The sequence below is a fragment of the Bombyx mori genome, chromosome 5 (genome assembly GCF_030269925.1).
Source record: "Bombyx mori chromosome 5, ASM3026992v2".
In the NCBI taxonomy this organism is placed as follows: domain Eukaryota; kingdom Metazoa; phylum Arthropoda; class Insecta; order Lepidoptera; family Bombycidae; genus Bombyx; species Bombyx mori.
The window spans coordinates 1,817,742-1,834,863 of NC_085111.1; the positions used below are offsets into that span (position 1 = coordinate 1,817,742).

The 17,122-nt window shown below is 38.5% G+C and overlaps 1 protein-coding gene and 1 long non-coding RNA gene across 2 annotated transcripts in view; both read right to left on the bottom strand.

Moving 5' to 3' along the window:
• Nucleotides 1-11,860, bottom strand: part of LOC101744793 (NBAS subunit of NRZ tethering complex) — a 36,043-nt gene extending 24,183 nt beyond the window's left edge. The window contains exons 1-15 of the mRNA XM_062668534.1: nt 11,624-11,860; nt 11,453-11,553; nt 10,985-11,118; nt 10,426-10,559; nt 9,518-9,612; nt 9,009-9,186; nt 8,551-8,706; nt 7,935-8,165; nt 6,714-6,818; nt 5,169-5,255; nt 4,015-4,212; nt 3,434-3,559; nt 2,682-2,805; nt 1,858-1,994; nt 366-679 (exon numbers count right to left, since the gene is read on the bottom strand). Coding sequence (XP_062524518.1) covers nt 366-679; nt 1,858-1,994; nt 2,682-2,805; nt 3,434-3,559; nt 4,015-4,212; nt 5,169-5,255; nt 6,714-6,818; nt 7,935-8,165; nt 8,551-8,706; nt 9,009-9,186; nt 9,518-9,612; nt 10,426-10,559; nt 10,985-11,118; nt 11,453-11,553; nt 11,624-11,698 — 2,195 coding nt within the window. The 5' untranslated portion in view covers nt 11,699-11,860. The remainder of the gene's footprint in view (nt 1-365; nt 680-1,857; nt 1,995-2,681; nt 2,806-3,433; nt 3,560-4,014; nt 4,213-5,168; nt 5,256-6,713; nt 6,819-7,934; nt 8,166-8,550; nt 8,707-9,008; nt 9,187-9,517; nt 9,613-10,425; nt 10,560-10,984; nt 11,119-11,452; nt 11,554-11,623) is intronic.
• A 1,940-nt stretch (nt 11,861-13,800) lies between these two features.
• LOC134198867 (uncharacterized) lies at nt 13,801-17,102 on the bottom strand. The gene is made up of 2 exons (XR_009973121.1): nt 16,765-17,102; nt 13,801-15,881 (listed from the first exon to the last, which is right to left on the bottom strand). It is a non-coding gene; the product is annotated as an uncharacterized LOC134198867 (long non-coding RNA).
• Between the last annotated feature and the right edge of the window lie 20 nt (nt 17,103-17,122).

Genomic DNA, 17,122 nt, shown 5'->3' on the forward strand with positions numbered 1-17,122 from the left:
CAGTTCATAGACTATAGATAATACACACATACATAGATGTTAGCGAGGCTTCTTGAAATTACACGCACAAAAAATTGTGTAAGGTGGCCGCGAGAGGTTGCACGGCCGGTCGATGGCGGAACAAAATGGCGGTGCACGCGCGTCCCGCGGCGTCGTCGAAAGGGACGACCCATTCGTTCGTTAAGAGACAACAAAACCTCAATGCAGTCACCAACCTTGACATAAAGTTTAATAAAATACTTGATTGACAGAATAGTTCTGTGTTTAAATAAAAATAAATCAGAGTGGAAATATCGATGAAATGTTTCTGACTGAATTAGCGTCAAAATTGTTATAATTTGTAGATGTTAATCACTTCCACGCACCTGAAGATGCCTTTGCGGCACCAGTCGTTGTCATACTGTGACGGCGGCAGTTTAATTGGGGACTTCTTCTCGAACCACTGCACGACCTGCTTGGTGGGTAACAAATGTTGATAGTCTATGGGGTTGATTGTCTCTGGTAGTTTCTCGAGAACGGCCAGCTGCATGGGGACCGTTTTGATTTGAGGCCACAGACAGGTGAGCGCCTCGACGCGGCCTTCCTTGGCGGTCTCGGCGGCGCTGTGCACGATGCTGTTGCTGCGGAGCCGGTCGTACTCGTCTTTCACGTACGTTGATTTCTCACAGCGTAGAATCGCCTGGAACGGTGCACTTGTGTAAGTAGTTGCGTAAATGTTCACGTCCCATTAGAATTAAACAAATTTACCAAATTCTCTATTTTTCAATACGGATTGTGCACACGCGAAATAAACAATGTGTTTCAGTTTGAACGGTCGGTGGATGACGCATTAACGTTGTAAATGTCTATGGGCTCCAGTAACTACTTAACACCAGGTGGGCTGTGAGCTCGTCCACCCATGTAAGCAAAAAAAAAAACTACGACATATTTGAATTTTTTTAATTTGGTCGTTGCAAAATGAAGGACTGGGACTGCGGACAGAAACGAGATGAAGCGGCAGTTCTGCGGTAAAGTAAGGATGCACAGTACCTTATGTAGTCCTTACTACAGGCTCGTACCGATAGGTGATGAGAAACACCAACAATTTGACTTATTTACGTATAAAATACAGCAGAGACACGTAGCGCGCGCGGGCGGTACCTCAGCCATTAAATTTTCTTCTCTAGTCGATGTCGTCACGCCATCTCGCTCGCACGCGTCATAGGTGCAAAGTGCAGGAGAGGGATAGGACAGGATTTGCAAAACCAAATTAAATGTTGCTATCTTCAGAAACCAAAAACTAACAGTTGTAAACTAGCGCAACCAGATTGATATTGCTAAGCTCTCCCAAATAAATCACAACGTGAATGCTAACAAGCACCTCCAAACAAGAGATCTAAAATCCATTTGAAACGCATAACGGCCGTCTCGCCCATTAAAGTTGAACATTCACGGCAGACACTAGCACCTCCCCGTGCAATATAAACCAAAACGACGAGTATTTGTTTAGCGTTGTGAGTAAATATTTCTTTTACGATAGAGCAAGAGTCGTGGCCACTTAGAAACGACCGCACGTGCGTACGAGAGTGCGTGCGGCAGTGCGAGCGACAGAGCATGCGACAGTGTGGGAGACAGTGCGTGCGACAGTGCGGGCGACAGTGTCGGAGACAGTGCGTGCGACAGTGCGGGCGACAGTGTGGGAGACAGTGCGTGCGACAGTGCGGGCGACAGTGTGGGAGACAGTGCGTGCGACAGTGCGGGCGACAGTGTGGGAGACAGTGCGTGCGACAGTGCGGGCGACATTGTGGGAGACAGTGCGGGCGACATTGCGTGCACATGCGCAGTGCGAGTGCCCGGCACGTGTACTGAGTTCCTTACCTCATATAACGCCAGTCGATCTCTGTAGAAGAGCATGACGTGCCTGCAGCGCAGCAGCTCGCTCGTGTACGCGTTGAGATGCTCCAGGGTTATGTTGTCAGGATCTTCTATCTTGTTCTCAGAGTTCGTATTTATTTCTACAACATAAAAACGAATAAAATTTGTAGTCGCGTTACACTTTTACAGTTTATTTCCATTCTCGTTGGAGATGAGCAGAAATATCTGTCGCTCCCGTGAAACCTGCGTTCACCACAACATGTGACCTACATGCATCCATTTACGACACAAGCAATCAAAATCTCATTATTTGACTTGGGGGTTTGCGGTTATTCCTCGTGTAAATTATAGTTTGAATAAGTTTAAAATTTAAATAATTCATACTTACGTGAGGATCTGCAGATGGCATATTGCTATTTGTACTGTGTTTTTGTTCAATATTTCGTTTTATATTTTACATTATATATCAATTACAAAGAGAAAGGTAAAATTAGGTTAGAGGAAGTTTGAAAGTAACACCAGTGACAGAGAAGTTGAGAAGTGTGCATTTAAGATGATATGGACATGTGATGAAACGAAATGACAATGAGGTTGGTAAGAGAATTATAACTGTGAATGTAGAAGTCTTTAGATTTTAGAAGAAGAGGTAGACCTAAGAAAAAATGGATGGGTGGCGTGAAAGACGATAGTAATAGGTGTAAGAGGGGAGTGAGCGAAGAAATGGTATATGATAGAGGAGTATGGAAAGAGAACACATGTTGCGCCGCCCCCAAGTGACTGGGAGAAGGGCAGGAGAATGATGATGATCAATTACAAAGGATATACACCATCAAGTATTCTCTCATTGGTAAGTTGAATCCCGAATTGCAGTAGTTCTTTGGCGGCCGGTAGCGTCTCGGGGAGTCGGTCCACGCACTGATGCACCGCCCAGATCTTCTTAGACACTTTGCTCTGGAATCGAAGTGAACAAAACTTATAGGCCTTGTATTTTGTTGAGCTGCGTGATACGAAACGTTTTTATTCGTAAATGCCATTTAAAAATTCAAAAAGGAATTTTTGGCGGGAACGCGAGACGTATAGTTGTGTGATTTGTTTCATATTGTCTATTTAGTGTTTCTGCAGGTTTAAATGTGTAATAACGGTGGTTTATTACTGCTTAGTATCTGTGAAAGTGCAAAAATGTGGGAAAATGAAACAAAGGCGCTGAACGTAGCTTCTCGGAATCCTCCAAAAAGTCCACTGAAAAAGTCTCAGTAAATGACCACCATTTTACTGAGATTATATTTCATCCTATATCATCTCATTTTATTTAATTTCATGCCAATTGATTAAATTTTCTTCGTTTTTTATTATTCATCAACTGTAAATAATTAAAACGGCGAATTATAAAAATCTTATTACTTGACGCTGGCTTGCACACATTGCAATGGAGGGCACACATTGCAATGGAAGGCACACACTGTGTTGGAGCCAAAAAAAAAAGAAAAAAAACAAAATTCAAAAATTCATCTTCGTTGTAATTAGTTGTATTTTGTATTATATAGATGTATTTAGATATATCGACGCCCGTCGTGCTCACCAAGTACTTCTGTATGGCCTCTGTAGAGACAGGGTTCTTCCTCCACTGCTGCTGATACACCAAGTCGCTGTCCAGCCCAAACTCTTCAGCCAAAGCCAAGGCTTCCGTGTACTTGCCGCTTTCAATCTAGACGTGGGATAAGGAGTAATGTATAGTAAAGTAGTCATCGGAAACAAATGGACATTAGGTTTTAATATGAGATATAAACCTTTTGACTGCGTTCGGAATATCAGCGCTACTTATTATTTAAAAATAGAAAACCGCACAGGTTTGTAAATAGTTTCATATCATTTTCTTGACCTCTTGACTAGACTATGGCATGGGAATATTTAAAAAAAATTTACTCTAACAATTATAATTAAAACATCTACGATACACTTGATCCGACAAGGTCCACGAAGTCCTTCACGCGGCCAATAATCGGAGGCGCTAGAGGGACATTACAATGAAAAAAATCCTGTTGAAACATGATGGTCACGACCCTCAGCAGTAAAGAAACGACGCGAGAAGAGATACAGTTGAAATGTACAAGATGATAAGTGAAGATCATGGATAACCGACGTGACGCCTGTATAACCCACCTTCCTGGAGAATAGTTCGGCGGGCGTGGTGCTCTTGACTCCGAGCAGCCGGTACACCCGGGAGACGACCGTTATCCGCTTCGGCTTGGGCTGGAAGGTCTCGATATCGGTGATCGCGAACAGCACAGACTTCAACAGCTCTTTGGTTAATTCAAACATCGTATCCTCTTCGTCGTTATCCGTCGACACTACTTCCATCTGGACATCCAAAAAAAAGTTATTAAAACGACATGCTTTATCATAATGTAATGTATATATTATGATAAAGCATGTCGAAACGCCTCTCTAAAGGCTTCGTCAAACAGAACGCGTTCTTAGCGCTGCGTTTTAACGTCGCGCTATTTTCGGGTCACAAAAATTGACTAGATGAGCCCAACGCTCCTTGGCGCAACGTAACATTCGCCAAATCATAGTGTCTTTCGATAGCAGTCTGAAAATTTAAAAGTATTAAGATGTCGAGTGATTCAGATGTGGAATTGTATAAGCATGGGTATTTTCTAACTAATTCTATCAATTTTCCGGCATTATCCAGTATTTTAATACACATTCACTCGGACGCTAAAAAATTACAACGCCTGACGTCAAAGCGTCCTAACGCCACGACAGAGCGTTGCGTACTTATAGCGCTGGCGCTCTGTTTGACAGTATATTACCATAGTAGTACAACACACCTCGGCGTCATAGCGCGCCGTCAGTTTAGCGTTCTGACGCGCGCTAAGTACGCGTTCTGTTTGACGAAGCCTTTAATGTATGGTATAGAGATGGGGTGCACGTAGAATTGACTACTTAGAATATCCTCATCGTTGCGTCGATAATCGTCAATGCTGAGGGTCGTGGCCTCCTCTAACAACTTTCTCCTCAATTATCCTGCGCCATTCCTGCCTGACCTCGGCTGTGTGGATAGCAACGTGGACTGAAGTGTTGAGAGTGGAGCGTATCTGGTCCAACCAACGCATTGGACTTCTGCCTCTGGGCCTTCTTCTGCATATCTTGCCTGTACCCAGCACCTTCTCTAAGCTGACACCTATCTTTCTGGCAATGTGTCCAAAGAACTCGAAAATCCATCGTGCGCATATAGTGCTGAGGCTCCTATTCTAAGTTTATATTATTTACATTTAAGATAATTGTATCAATTTATATAACAATTCACTTACACTTTCGTCACTTCGTGATTTCTTCGCTGGCAACACATTAGACTCGCATTCCAGCACCATGAATGTTCCCTCGTGAGCACACGTGATCTGTTCATTTGTAACATACAAGATTACATTAAAATTGATCCAAACACATAATTGTTATGGTGAATTAATTCAGTGGGTTCATAAAATATGTGCTTGATAGGATTATTGATAGTGATAGCAAGAGATGATTGAACTCTTTCTTGATATTATGATTTGAAGTTATGATAAATTGATTATATTATTATAACAATGTAGACTAAGGGTTTTTTTTTATTGTCCAAGTAGGCAGACGAACATCAAGCCCACCTGATAGCGAGTGGTTAGTGTCGCGCGTGGACATCAGCAATCGTGTGATAAGTTTCGTATGCTCGTCTTAAATACACAAATGACGTGAACGTCATCCCGTGTCGATACGGGCTACGTGATGCGTCTCATAGGCGTTGACCTGAGATGCCTTCGCACAAACTTTATACTGTTACGCTGGTAAAAGTAATGCCATCTATCGCCGAATAGCCGAAACGAATATCAAAGGATCTAGTAACATCTAAAACGCTCGAAAAGTACAACGCCATCTATTGTCAGATAGCGGAAACACACATCGAAAATACTCGACTTGTGAGGAATGTTCTCGATAATTCTAGGGATGTGGCTGTAAAAGCTATAAAAGCGTTGCAGAGATGGCATGCAGTCAGTTAGTAATCGGAACTACTCGAAGCTTAGCAGCGAACGGATCACCTGAACCGAAGCGGAAGAAGCGAATTAAGAATTTCAGTGTTCTGTGAGTGTTTTAAATGATAAATACAGTTTTAATTTGTACTTTGGTGGAACATTTATTTATTCCGAACCCCAGCGCGTAACAATACGATAGTTTGTTAAAGTAATGACTTTTTTGAACACGTGGGTGTTTAATAATAAAGGCAAATGATGCTAAATTAATATTTAATTCGTGTATGAAAAGTATACGAGTCTGGTGGAATGATTTCTACATGACCTAAGCCGAGTGCGCGGGGAGCCATGCGTCCAACCAATCTAAGGCCAAGTGTCGTGCGTGTGCGTGTGTATTTGTGCGTGTTTAGTGCACACATATAAAACGACAACATCAATTTAGTTTACGTCAATATAAACTTGTTGGCTTAAAGGACACGTTCCCATGTCACAAAATCTTTAAAAATATATTAAGTTGTTGGCATTGCCATTTACATTTATGAAATATTAGCATCAATATACCTCAGACGGCTTCATTGAATAAAAAAAAGGTTTAATTTAATTGTTATATACCCCGTGCGTATTGTGGTAAGTGTGGCGGGTAGCCATCATACAACGCAAGATAATTGACAGATGTCTGAATCTCGCTTACGACATTTTCAAGATAAAGCGCATATATACAAGTTCCGAACAACAACATTCGGACCGTCGGTCTACCGAGCAATATCATCCGCTCGGTGGAAGATCTTTCCTTTCGTCGTTAAGACACCCAAAATAAGCTATAGTTGTAACAGTATATATAATGTGACATACCCGTGGTGCGCCCTGGAAGAACTCGGGTTTCTTCCCGAGAATGTTCATCATGTCCTGGATGGGACACACAGACACGGCGCCGCTGAATCTGGACACTATTATTTCCTAGAATTTTAAGCATGGTTCATTTTAGTGTTCATACTACAAGCTAGGCATTTATAATATATAAATCTAGTCTGTGCCTTCATGCCATGCATTGATCAATGACCGGAGCCGCTGGAAGAACATTACAAGGAGTAAAATCCTGTCGAAATATGATGGTCATGACCCTCTGCAGTGAGGAAACGACATGAGGAGGAATCTAGTCTGTATCATGAACCATCTAACTGTGGAATTTACTGCAAAACATTATCATTTCTATTTTCTCAAAGTCTAACACATTAAATGCCTTCAATACAAAAAAGAAAAAAAATATATATTACATTGTGCACCAAGGGAGAAAAGTAGGACATTTCCTGAGATGAGATGTCCTACTTTTTTCCCGGGGTGCACATACTGGTTTTTCTCCTACCAGGCCGAAAGTTCGTGGAGTACCGAGCCAAGGTCCAGGGGCAAAGCCCTGGCGCGGGGTAGGAGGGGGCGGAGCCCCCCATACTCTAAACAATTAACTGTTTTTTAATTTTTAAATAAACTACTACTAATTGAACAAGAACTGTCTGATAAACTCATCTTTGTTTAATACTTCACTATTAAATTTTATTGCCTTTTGTTTATTTCACTTTTACACTAAACACGATATTGCAAATTACCTGAGCACAACGAGAATTTTAGGTGCGTGAGAGCAGACGTCACGCGCATGCGCACTTGCCAGTACCCAAGGAGGAAAAGTTACACTTTCTTCACTGTACAGCGGGACGAAAACCGAACTTTCGCGTCGGTAGGAGAAAAAATAGTAATACTGTGCTATCAATAATCTCATTTTATAAAACCTATGCTTGAAATATTTAATGAGTTCCAAATAGGCAACAATATTATTATTGTCATATTACAATATATATTATTACTATGATTTGTCGTTTGAATTTTGGCTTAATATTTTCGACCGAGTAACCCTTCACAGTGCATAGTCCAAAACGCAAGTAGCATCTGATGCTTTAAGTTTCACAAAATATTTGCATTTTCTTTTTCAGTCACTCATTAAAGTTTAGGCATATAACAATGTAAGCAGTCTCAAGCCGACGATCGAAAAGTGAAATGTAGCGCGTTGTCTATGGTACTCGCCTCGCCACTCCACCAGTTAACATCAGCCACGTAATATTTGATCGGGTCCTTCTTGGTTGGTTTATCATCATTGCTCAGCGGATTCCTTAGGTCGTGCAGCGGTTGAGTGTCCAAGGGCCACCGATGTTCCGCTTTCAGCAGCGGGAGGCGCCACACCGAGACGTCTCCGTTGCAGTGCAGACATACGAGTCTAGTCGCGTCGGGCGACAGCTGCATTTGGACTATGAATGCCTGGAAACCAACAACAATAAATATTATGAATAAAAAATATATAATAATATCTACAACTACATATTATATTTGTTATTATATATTATGATAGCAACTTGTGTAATTTTTATAGCCCCAAACAAATTATGTTGCAGTTTGAATGAATAGTGGTAAAGGCAAAAAAATTCGACTTCTCGAGACTATATTTCTTTAGTATATATTTACAACAGTACATACAAAATAGTAGAGGATTTTTTTTCCCAGTCATAGACAACTATAGTATTCAATACTATAGACAACTATAGTATTCAATAATATAGTTGTCTATAGTAGACTTATATGATATTACTTTAATTATGTTAAAATGTAGACGATTGGTTCGAGAATATTAAATAAATATGCTTACTAAATTCTTAGAAGTTACAAATGGAATGTAAAGCTGGAATCTTTGATTTGCCAACTGCGCCTCGAGCTCGTCCGACACAACAGACAGTTTATAGAATGGATCGTCATTTAGTATCCGCCAGGCTGTGAGTCCTGCGCTTAGAGGCGATGACGGATCCTGCAGGTATAAGGAAACATTACTTATTTATTAAAGGTCAAATATTTCAAAGACTACTGAAAACTGTAATTGACATATTTTATTAACCATAGCACAGTATCCCTTGCTGAATGATGTATTCAATCTGACTTCTTATACTGTGTGAAATTATTTTAATTCAATAATTTCTTGCACAAGCACAAATTGACGTACAATAGTAAATTTTTTACGGGATTTGATTTTAAATTACTTTTTATAATAATAAAATCGGTATTGTTGTCATATTATTGAACTCCATAAAACTCCGTGAAAATAAAACTTACCTTTCCTGAACCTCTAGGTACTCCAGCAACGTAAAGAGTGGAATGTCGATCACTATATGCTACAGCGGACACACCTCCACTGAATTTAAATGTATGATGAATTTTGAACCCTTCTGTCTGCGATACCAAATATCCACGCAGTTTACCGTCATATGTCACTATTAGAACTTCCCAGTTCCTGTAAATAGTCTTACAATTTAACATAAAATCGCTAACAGTGATAATACAACTAAACTTTGGTTGCAGGAATAAATTAAACACACACTGTTTTAACAAGTTTCACTAAAATCTATGGACATAATCGTAGTAAATCCGAAGTTTCGAGAAATTGACAACATGAGACATGTATTTGTAGAGGTGTATATTTAGTACACGTTACTATGTATACATAATCATTTTTAGTTAACTTTTTAGGGACTTGTATTATTGTTGACAAACTGAGTCACAAGATGGTGTTGGACACGTAAAAAGTTTCTATTCAAAAATTCCTATTATGAATAAAATATTACCATTTTGTGTCTTTGACCCTAAGTGGCATGAATATAACGTCGGCGACTGCATGAGTGTTGTCTGAACACTCCAAGCCCTCTGGTCTTGAACATTCCTAAAATGTTGATGAGTTTGCTTATTATTATTTAAAATCACATATACATAGAATGGATTATTCGGTAGTTGGTACAAACTTTAAATATGTAGTGACAAAGAGTGGTAAATGTGTTGAAGCATACAGGGTACAAGCAAATTGGTCCTTATAATTTGCATGGACTTAGCTGGTGTTTAAAGCAAAACTTTGCATGGATGGATGATGGTTTCCTATTATTTTATACAACAACTAAGATAGATTTCGATAATACTTCATGAATATACAATAATTTTAAGAAATTATTTATATTTTCATAGTTCCATTATTATAGTGGAACAACCACTAGTCACAAAAATACCTTACTCTTAATTAGGATATTAAAGTGGTTCATACAATACTATATTTCCACATAGATCTATGTAGAAATCTAAAGGTTATCTTTGTTATAATTTATTTGTTTATCTAATTTTATTATATTTATATATTATATAGTTTTAAGCACAGAAGAAATAATTATACCTTCTTCAGTTATCACATGCTTATTTATTGTACCTCGTAATGTAAAGTCCATTGTGCCAAAATTTGTATAAATCCTTATTGCAATGCATCATTGTAAATAGAGACATCAACATAAACTAATTCTAGTAATAATAATGTTAGGAAACAAAATAGTTTCATAATATACTGGCATTAATAGCAGTTCTATCTGTAAAATCATAATTTCTCAAAAAGTACAGTACAGAATTTACCCAGTTTGTACGTTTGAGTATTTAATTCGAGTATTTTTAAAAATTAATTATTTACGATTACAGTTTTTAAAACATTTATGCTTACAATAGGAATATTGAAAAGGTTTGAAGCAGTCAAGTCAAAGAAGCCAACTACGCCATTCCCATATGCTAGAACCACAAAGGAGCAATCAGGACTCCAGACGAGTTTCCTCCATTGTGAATAAGGATCCCTATTAACTGTGGAATAATTTTATATTTATAACAAACATTGTTTTATGTAGTCAACAATGAAATCAAGATAATTATAATTAGAAGCCAATTACTGTCTTGTACCTCCATGGACATGACAGTATGATATAGCAAAAATTCCCTGTCAAATTTTCAATTCAACAAGAGATAAATTTGCAAGAGTATTAAATGTGAATATAATTAGGCTTTAAGAGTACTTCAAATCCTATTACTTGCTACATAGATTTAAAAATTCTAAATTTCATATTAGTTTAATTAATTTAGTTTCTTTTTGTATACCTAAATGCTGGTAGCCTCAGAAGGCTATACCAGCTTCACCAGGTTGTTTAGTTGCAATTAGATTCGCAAATAATAACTATTGGTCATAAAATGACTTATTATCAGAGGTATGATCATTGAAGCTAATATCTAACCTGTAGTTCTAGCAGCAATAGTAGCATAGTCAGATCTCTTTGTTCTAATCTCCAATATATTGTCAGTTAACACAGCAATGACTTTCCCTTCATCTCCGAGAGCGATATGCCACTTTTGGTGGTTTTCTTTATGACTGGAAAATGTAAATTTTTTTTAAACAATCACTCCACGTTATCTGGTCCCATGCTAAGTTCTACTAAAGAACTTGTGTTACAGTTACCAGATAACGGAAGTAAATGTAAGATTTTTATTATACACATACACATATTTAATATACATGCATAACCCTGGAAAAGACATTTTATATTTATCATACAATCCTTTGAGGGATTCGAACCCAGGACCCTCTTGTGTAGCAACCATGTCACTTGCCACTACACCAGAAGGCCATTAAATTGTTAAATTAAATCCATATTCTATTTCTTTGACACGATATGGTTTAATATAAAATCTTTGATAATACTCACGCAGTTACACTGTCTATTAAATTCTTCTTGGGTCCAAAAAATTTAAGCCACTTCCATAAAGATGATATGTTTTCTGGTAGTAGTAAGTTATCAGGTTTTTGCTGTAGTAAAAAAAATATAGATTTAATATGTTATGCTTTTCTTACAAAAAAAATCTACAAAATTACTCACAATATATTCTGGTTCAGGTTTCCATTCCGAATATACGTATAGTTCGTGGAGAATTGATTTATTCTCTTCCGACATGATCAGGCCGATTTTTTTTGTTTAAGCCCTTAAGTTCTGTTTACCCTAAATAACTTCATTTATTTTAGTTAATTTAAGAAAATAATTTCAAGTCCCGATTAATTCAGAAAAACTAATATCGACCGATATTTTGACTTTTGAATGTTATGATGTTGAATATTTGTCAGTTTTGTCATTTGTCATAGATGTAGTAGTAGTTTTATTTTTCCAACTGAAAAGGCAAAAGTATCATATCATACTGCCTAATCTTTTTTGTCCACCTTGAGATTTCATTGTTCTTGTTACATGTCTGTGCAAAATCGACTTACTTATATTAAATTGCTTAGCTATTTCAACTAAAGACTTATTCCCAATTTCATAGGCTTCTATTGCTGTTTTTAATATTAAGGGACCATATCTTCCATAAGGCTTTGCACTCTTTGATACGTACACGCGAGGCATATCTAAAAATAGAAAACAATACGATAATATAAATATTTGCCAAACCATAAAATAACACATTGATAATTTTGAATAAAAGTTCTAGACAATGAACCAGATTCTTACCAACAAATTTAAAAAATAGTGTTATAGCTACATAGACAGCCCTACAAACCTGTACCTATTTACACTTAGGTAGTTTCCATTTCACGTACATATTCTCATACCAATTGACTCCTTCTTCATTGTTATTTGTACCTGAGACGTCCCCAATACGTCCCCAAAACAACAAATTTTTACATGAATTTTTATTTTATCAAATACATGAAAACCAATAACAACTGAGACTTACCTGTAATATATATGATGGTTCAAACACTAAATAACGTTTATAAATCACAGTCATATTCTATTATTGATGTGCCTTTGGAAAACATACAGCATTGTATTATGAAGAAGCAGTGTGTACTTAGCTTAGATTCCTTGTCTATGTCCAACCATAGACCGTCAATTTAGTTCCATCTTTAGCCGCTAGGTGCTGCCAGCAAGTATAAAGGAAGCGCAGCCATCTTTGATCTTCATAGCGTTGTGTACTTTCGTATTGTGAAGTCGCAAATCCACAAATATTTATTCGACTTCTTATTAATCGCAAAAAATATTTATTTTGTGTTTCTATGAGTGTTATTTTGCAATCATTACGAGTATTATTTACCAATCCTATCATCGGACGCCATGAATCACGCGTCATCTGTTGGAGGTGATGTTGAGTCAAGCTCCATAATATCCGAGAGGGAAGATGTCCAGGCGAGACGCGATGGAGACGCCTCGCGTTCGAACAGCTCGTCAAGCGAAAAAGAACAAAAGGAGTCTCTGCGTAAGAAACGACGGGATTCAAAGGTAACGGTCGATCTTCGAATCGGCTCGTTATCCCACCAGGTCAGTGACGTTGTAAATCTAATAATGCATCAACTGTGTGTAACAATTGAATGTAACGAAAATTGTTGTAAACAAATTGATCTCGTCAATACGGAAATTTTGACAAAAACACAACAGATTTAAACTAATAATCTTTGTAACATAATTACTGAAAACTTTGGCAAATCGTCGTACAAGTTATCCGTAAAAGCGTCTTAAATTGTATGCGGAAAAAAGGGCCGTATGGATAAAAATAAGACGTCAAAGTTTAATTTCCGTGATCTCTAACAAAGTATCCTGTTGCCAACGCACCACTCATTGAGGAATTTTTGTTTGATAATACTAAATTGAAATCTATTCAGTCCCTCGGAGGGCTACAATCCTATTTGTCACAACCTCGTACAAAAGGCAAGCCAAACATTATAAACAATTATAGTCTGTAACATCTGGCACAATCCAGAGGGGGCAATTGAAGACACCGACGGGAGGCACTGAGTGCCACCAAAATTGTAATAATTTGTAAACCATGTAGGATTACCAAATACCGTAAAAAAAAAAAAAAAAAATTGCTTTTTCTGCGGAAGAAAAGCGACGGATCAATGCATCCAATTTTCGATTTTCGAGAGTTGAACAAGGTCGTAAAGATAAAACACAACTGTTTTCGGACACCTCGGTACCAAACTTTCTCCACCCAGGGGACTGGATGATAAAATTGAACATTTCTCAGGAATATTTTTCTAGTATCTGTCGCAAAATTTCGTCGATACTTCTTGAGGATCAGTACCAAGGTACCAGTATCAGTACCTTCAGGAAGGAATCGGTACCTTCTTATGAGTTAGTATGAAATGACATGCCTACCCTTCGGTCTGGCTTCAGAGCCACACCTTTTTGCTTCTATAACATGCGGGTCGCAGAGACCTTGCGTGCAAAGGGAACTCGAGTGCTAGTGTCTACTAGACGACTTCCTTTTGGTCGACCAAGACAAATCCAAGTTGAAACTTCAGGCTGCAGAAGCCGTGAAGATTTTGGATTATCTGGGCTGGCATGTCAATTTCCATTATGTAGGGTGCTCGGTCGCTCGGTCGCGGAGACATTGCGTGCAAAGTAGAGTGCTAGCTTACCTACACGACTTAATCTTGTTTCACCAAGACAAATAAACGTTTTTGTTCCCATAGCATGCTCGGTCGCGGAGACCTTGCGTACATAGGGAAGTCAAATGTTAACGTACCTACGCGACTTTCTCTTGGTCCTTGAAGACAAATACACCTTTTTGCTTCCATAGCATGCTCGGTCGCGAAGACATTGCGTGCAAAGTCGAAGTGCTAGCTTACCTACACGACTTGATCTTGTTTCACCAAGACAAATAAACTTTTTTGCTCCCATAGCATGCTCGGTCGCGAAGACCTTACGTACATAGGGAAGTCAAATTTTAACCTACCTACGCGACTTTCTCTTGGTCCATGAAAACAAATACACCTATTTTGCTTGCATAGCATGCTCAGTCACGGAAACATTGCGTGCAAAGGGATGTTGAGTGTTATCCCACCTACGCAAGTCCCTCCTGGTCCATCAAAAGAAGTCCAAGTTGAGTCTTCAGGCCACATAAGCTGTGAAGCTCTTTGATTATTTGGGCTGCCAAGTCAGCCTTACAAAAAATCAATTAGTACACTGGTTCAAGAGATGACATGTCTAGGGATTCGATGGAAAATTGCGAGAAATAAAGTGGCCACTCAACAACATCCTAGCTCAAACCCTGACGGAGTTACATCAATCTATGTTAACTTGCAAATTTTCTTGCGAAGTTTCAAGAAAAAACACCCCCGTAAAAAACAGGCCATCCTGCATGTGTTAACAATTAAATGCAGTGCTGACGCGGAGCCACATGTCAGACATTGCCGATACACAAAATCAACCATTTCCTGGCAATTACAAATGCAGTGCTGACGCGGAGCCACATGTCAAACATTGCCGAGACACAAAACCAACCATTTCCTGGCAACGGAAGCTTCGGATATGGGTAGGGGTTACAATTAGACAAAATATTAACGTCCTGTCTATGGTCAGCTCAACAACTGAAACGGCTCAACCACAAAAGAGCTATTTGCAATGGTAGTGACAATTTGCAATGGTAGTGACAATCAAAATGAATCTGAAAGTATTTCACTAGCGGTTGACCTTTCGATTTTTAAACTAAGCGATAAGTTCAAGATAACTGTCAGCTTATAATCTCTCGGGGAGATACAACATCGTAGCCGATAGGCTATCACGAGGAAATCAACCTGCGAAATGGCACTTTTTGCCACAAGTGACCACAAAAGTTTTTCGAAAGTGGGGTCATCCGGATATAAACCCATTCGCCGACCAAGATTGGATACCTTCAGCAGACCGTAGAGGATGCAACTAGCATGGAGAATTCCTCCTCTCAACCTTTTCCCCAGAGTACTGACTCACTTCAACAGTGTCTAGGGAACCTACCTGGTAGTGTTTCCAGACTAAGCGAAAGCATTTGGGTTTCCAAGCCCTCAGATCCCGAACGCTAGATAACTTGCACGAAATCCAAAACCTGCCTCCTCCACAGGGTAAACATTAACCCTGAAAGCTTAGAAACGGGGGGGGGAGGTTGTACAAATAATAGACTGGTCTACACAGGAGAAGATTTATTGAAAAGTAGCTGGTGTCAATCCACTTTGCCAGCATACTTACCAGCAACTAGAAGATGGTGCATATGGTGCTACAGTTTTAAAATTGATCCTAAGTCTGCAGATGTTGCCAAATTCTGTTTTCGTTTCCAAAAAGAAAATTTTGCCTGTAAAACAATCCTTCTGCATAAAGCAGCGCTGTCGACTTTCTGTGGACAACATACATGTAGGACAGCAAACATTCTCAAGCTCTCTAATAAAAATTGCTATTCTAAAAAAGCCATCGGAATAACTAAACATAATTCAACTACTTATTACAACTTTACTAAGTATAGTCCCATTCACATGAGATCCGAGATTAGTTCTAAATTGGTTTTCTTCAAACCCAGCCACCAGATCACGCCTCAAGGTAGCTTGAAGGACACCAACAACCATGTTGCTGGCTACTGGACGCAGAGTTAATAACCTTACTTTGCTCAACATTTCTAAAGACAGTTTCTTTGATAACAGAGAAAAACATCTTTCTGATACCAGTCTTTGGGTCTAAAATTGAAATCCATTTTCGTCAATAATCTGCATAAGTGCTTTCTAAACATGAAACTAAAGACATGCCCAGTAAGATTCGTAAGGACTTTTTTCTAACTATGTGTGTTGTCACAAAAGCGGCATACCGTACTGTAAGTGGAAACTGGTCTTCGTTCAACCTTACGAGGTAGTGGCATCAACCCATCTCTAAGAAGTTGTAGATCAGCAGTAGCCTCTGAGATGGATTGATAATGAACAAATGGACGAAATACTTTCTAGAGGCAATTGCAAATTATCCAAACGTTTAAATAATTATTGCCGAATAATAGAGCTTCCTAAAGATCCTCAAGATTCTTTTTTTCAAAACATTTACTCATCATTTACTCATGTTGTATATACATCATTTATACAATTTATACATTTTCTTGTATATACAAGATAAAATGTTTATTACAAACTTATAAATATTTTTTAATTATTGAAAGTTAACAGCTGTGTTTTTTCGATTTAATAATTATATAAATTATGAACATTATCATTGCGCTTCATAATTTTATTATATCTTACCTATTTCATCATAGCGTTGTGCTTAATATTTTCACCAGCAGATAACAAACACGTCTTCATAATACAATGCTGTATGTTTTCCAAAGGCACATCAATATTACGGTTTTACATAACAATAAAACCGATATTATGTGCCGAGAAGGAAAACATACAGCATTGCAGGAAGTTCTTCCTGGTGAAGACTATGAAGATCAAAGATGGCTGCGCTTCCTTTATACTTGCTGGCAGCACCTAGCGGCTAAAGATGGAACTAAATTGACGGTCTATGGTTGGACATAGACAAGGAATCTAAGCTAAGTACACACTGCTTCTTCATAATACAATGCTGTATGTTTTCCTTCTCGGCACATAATATCGG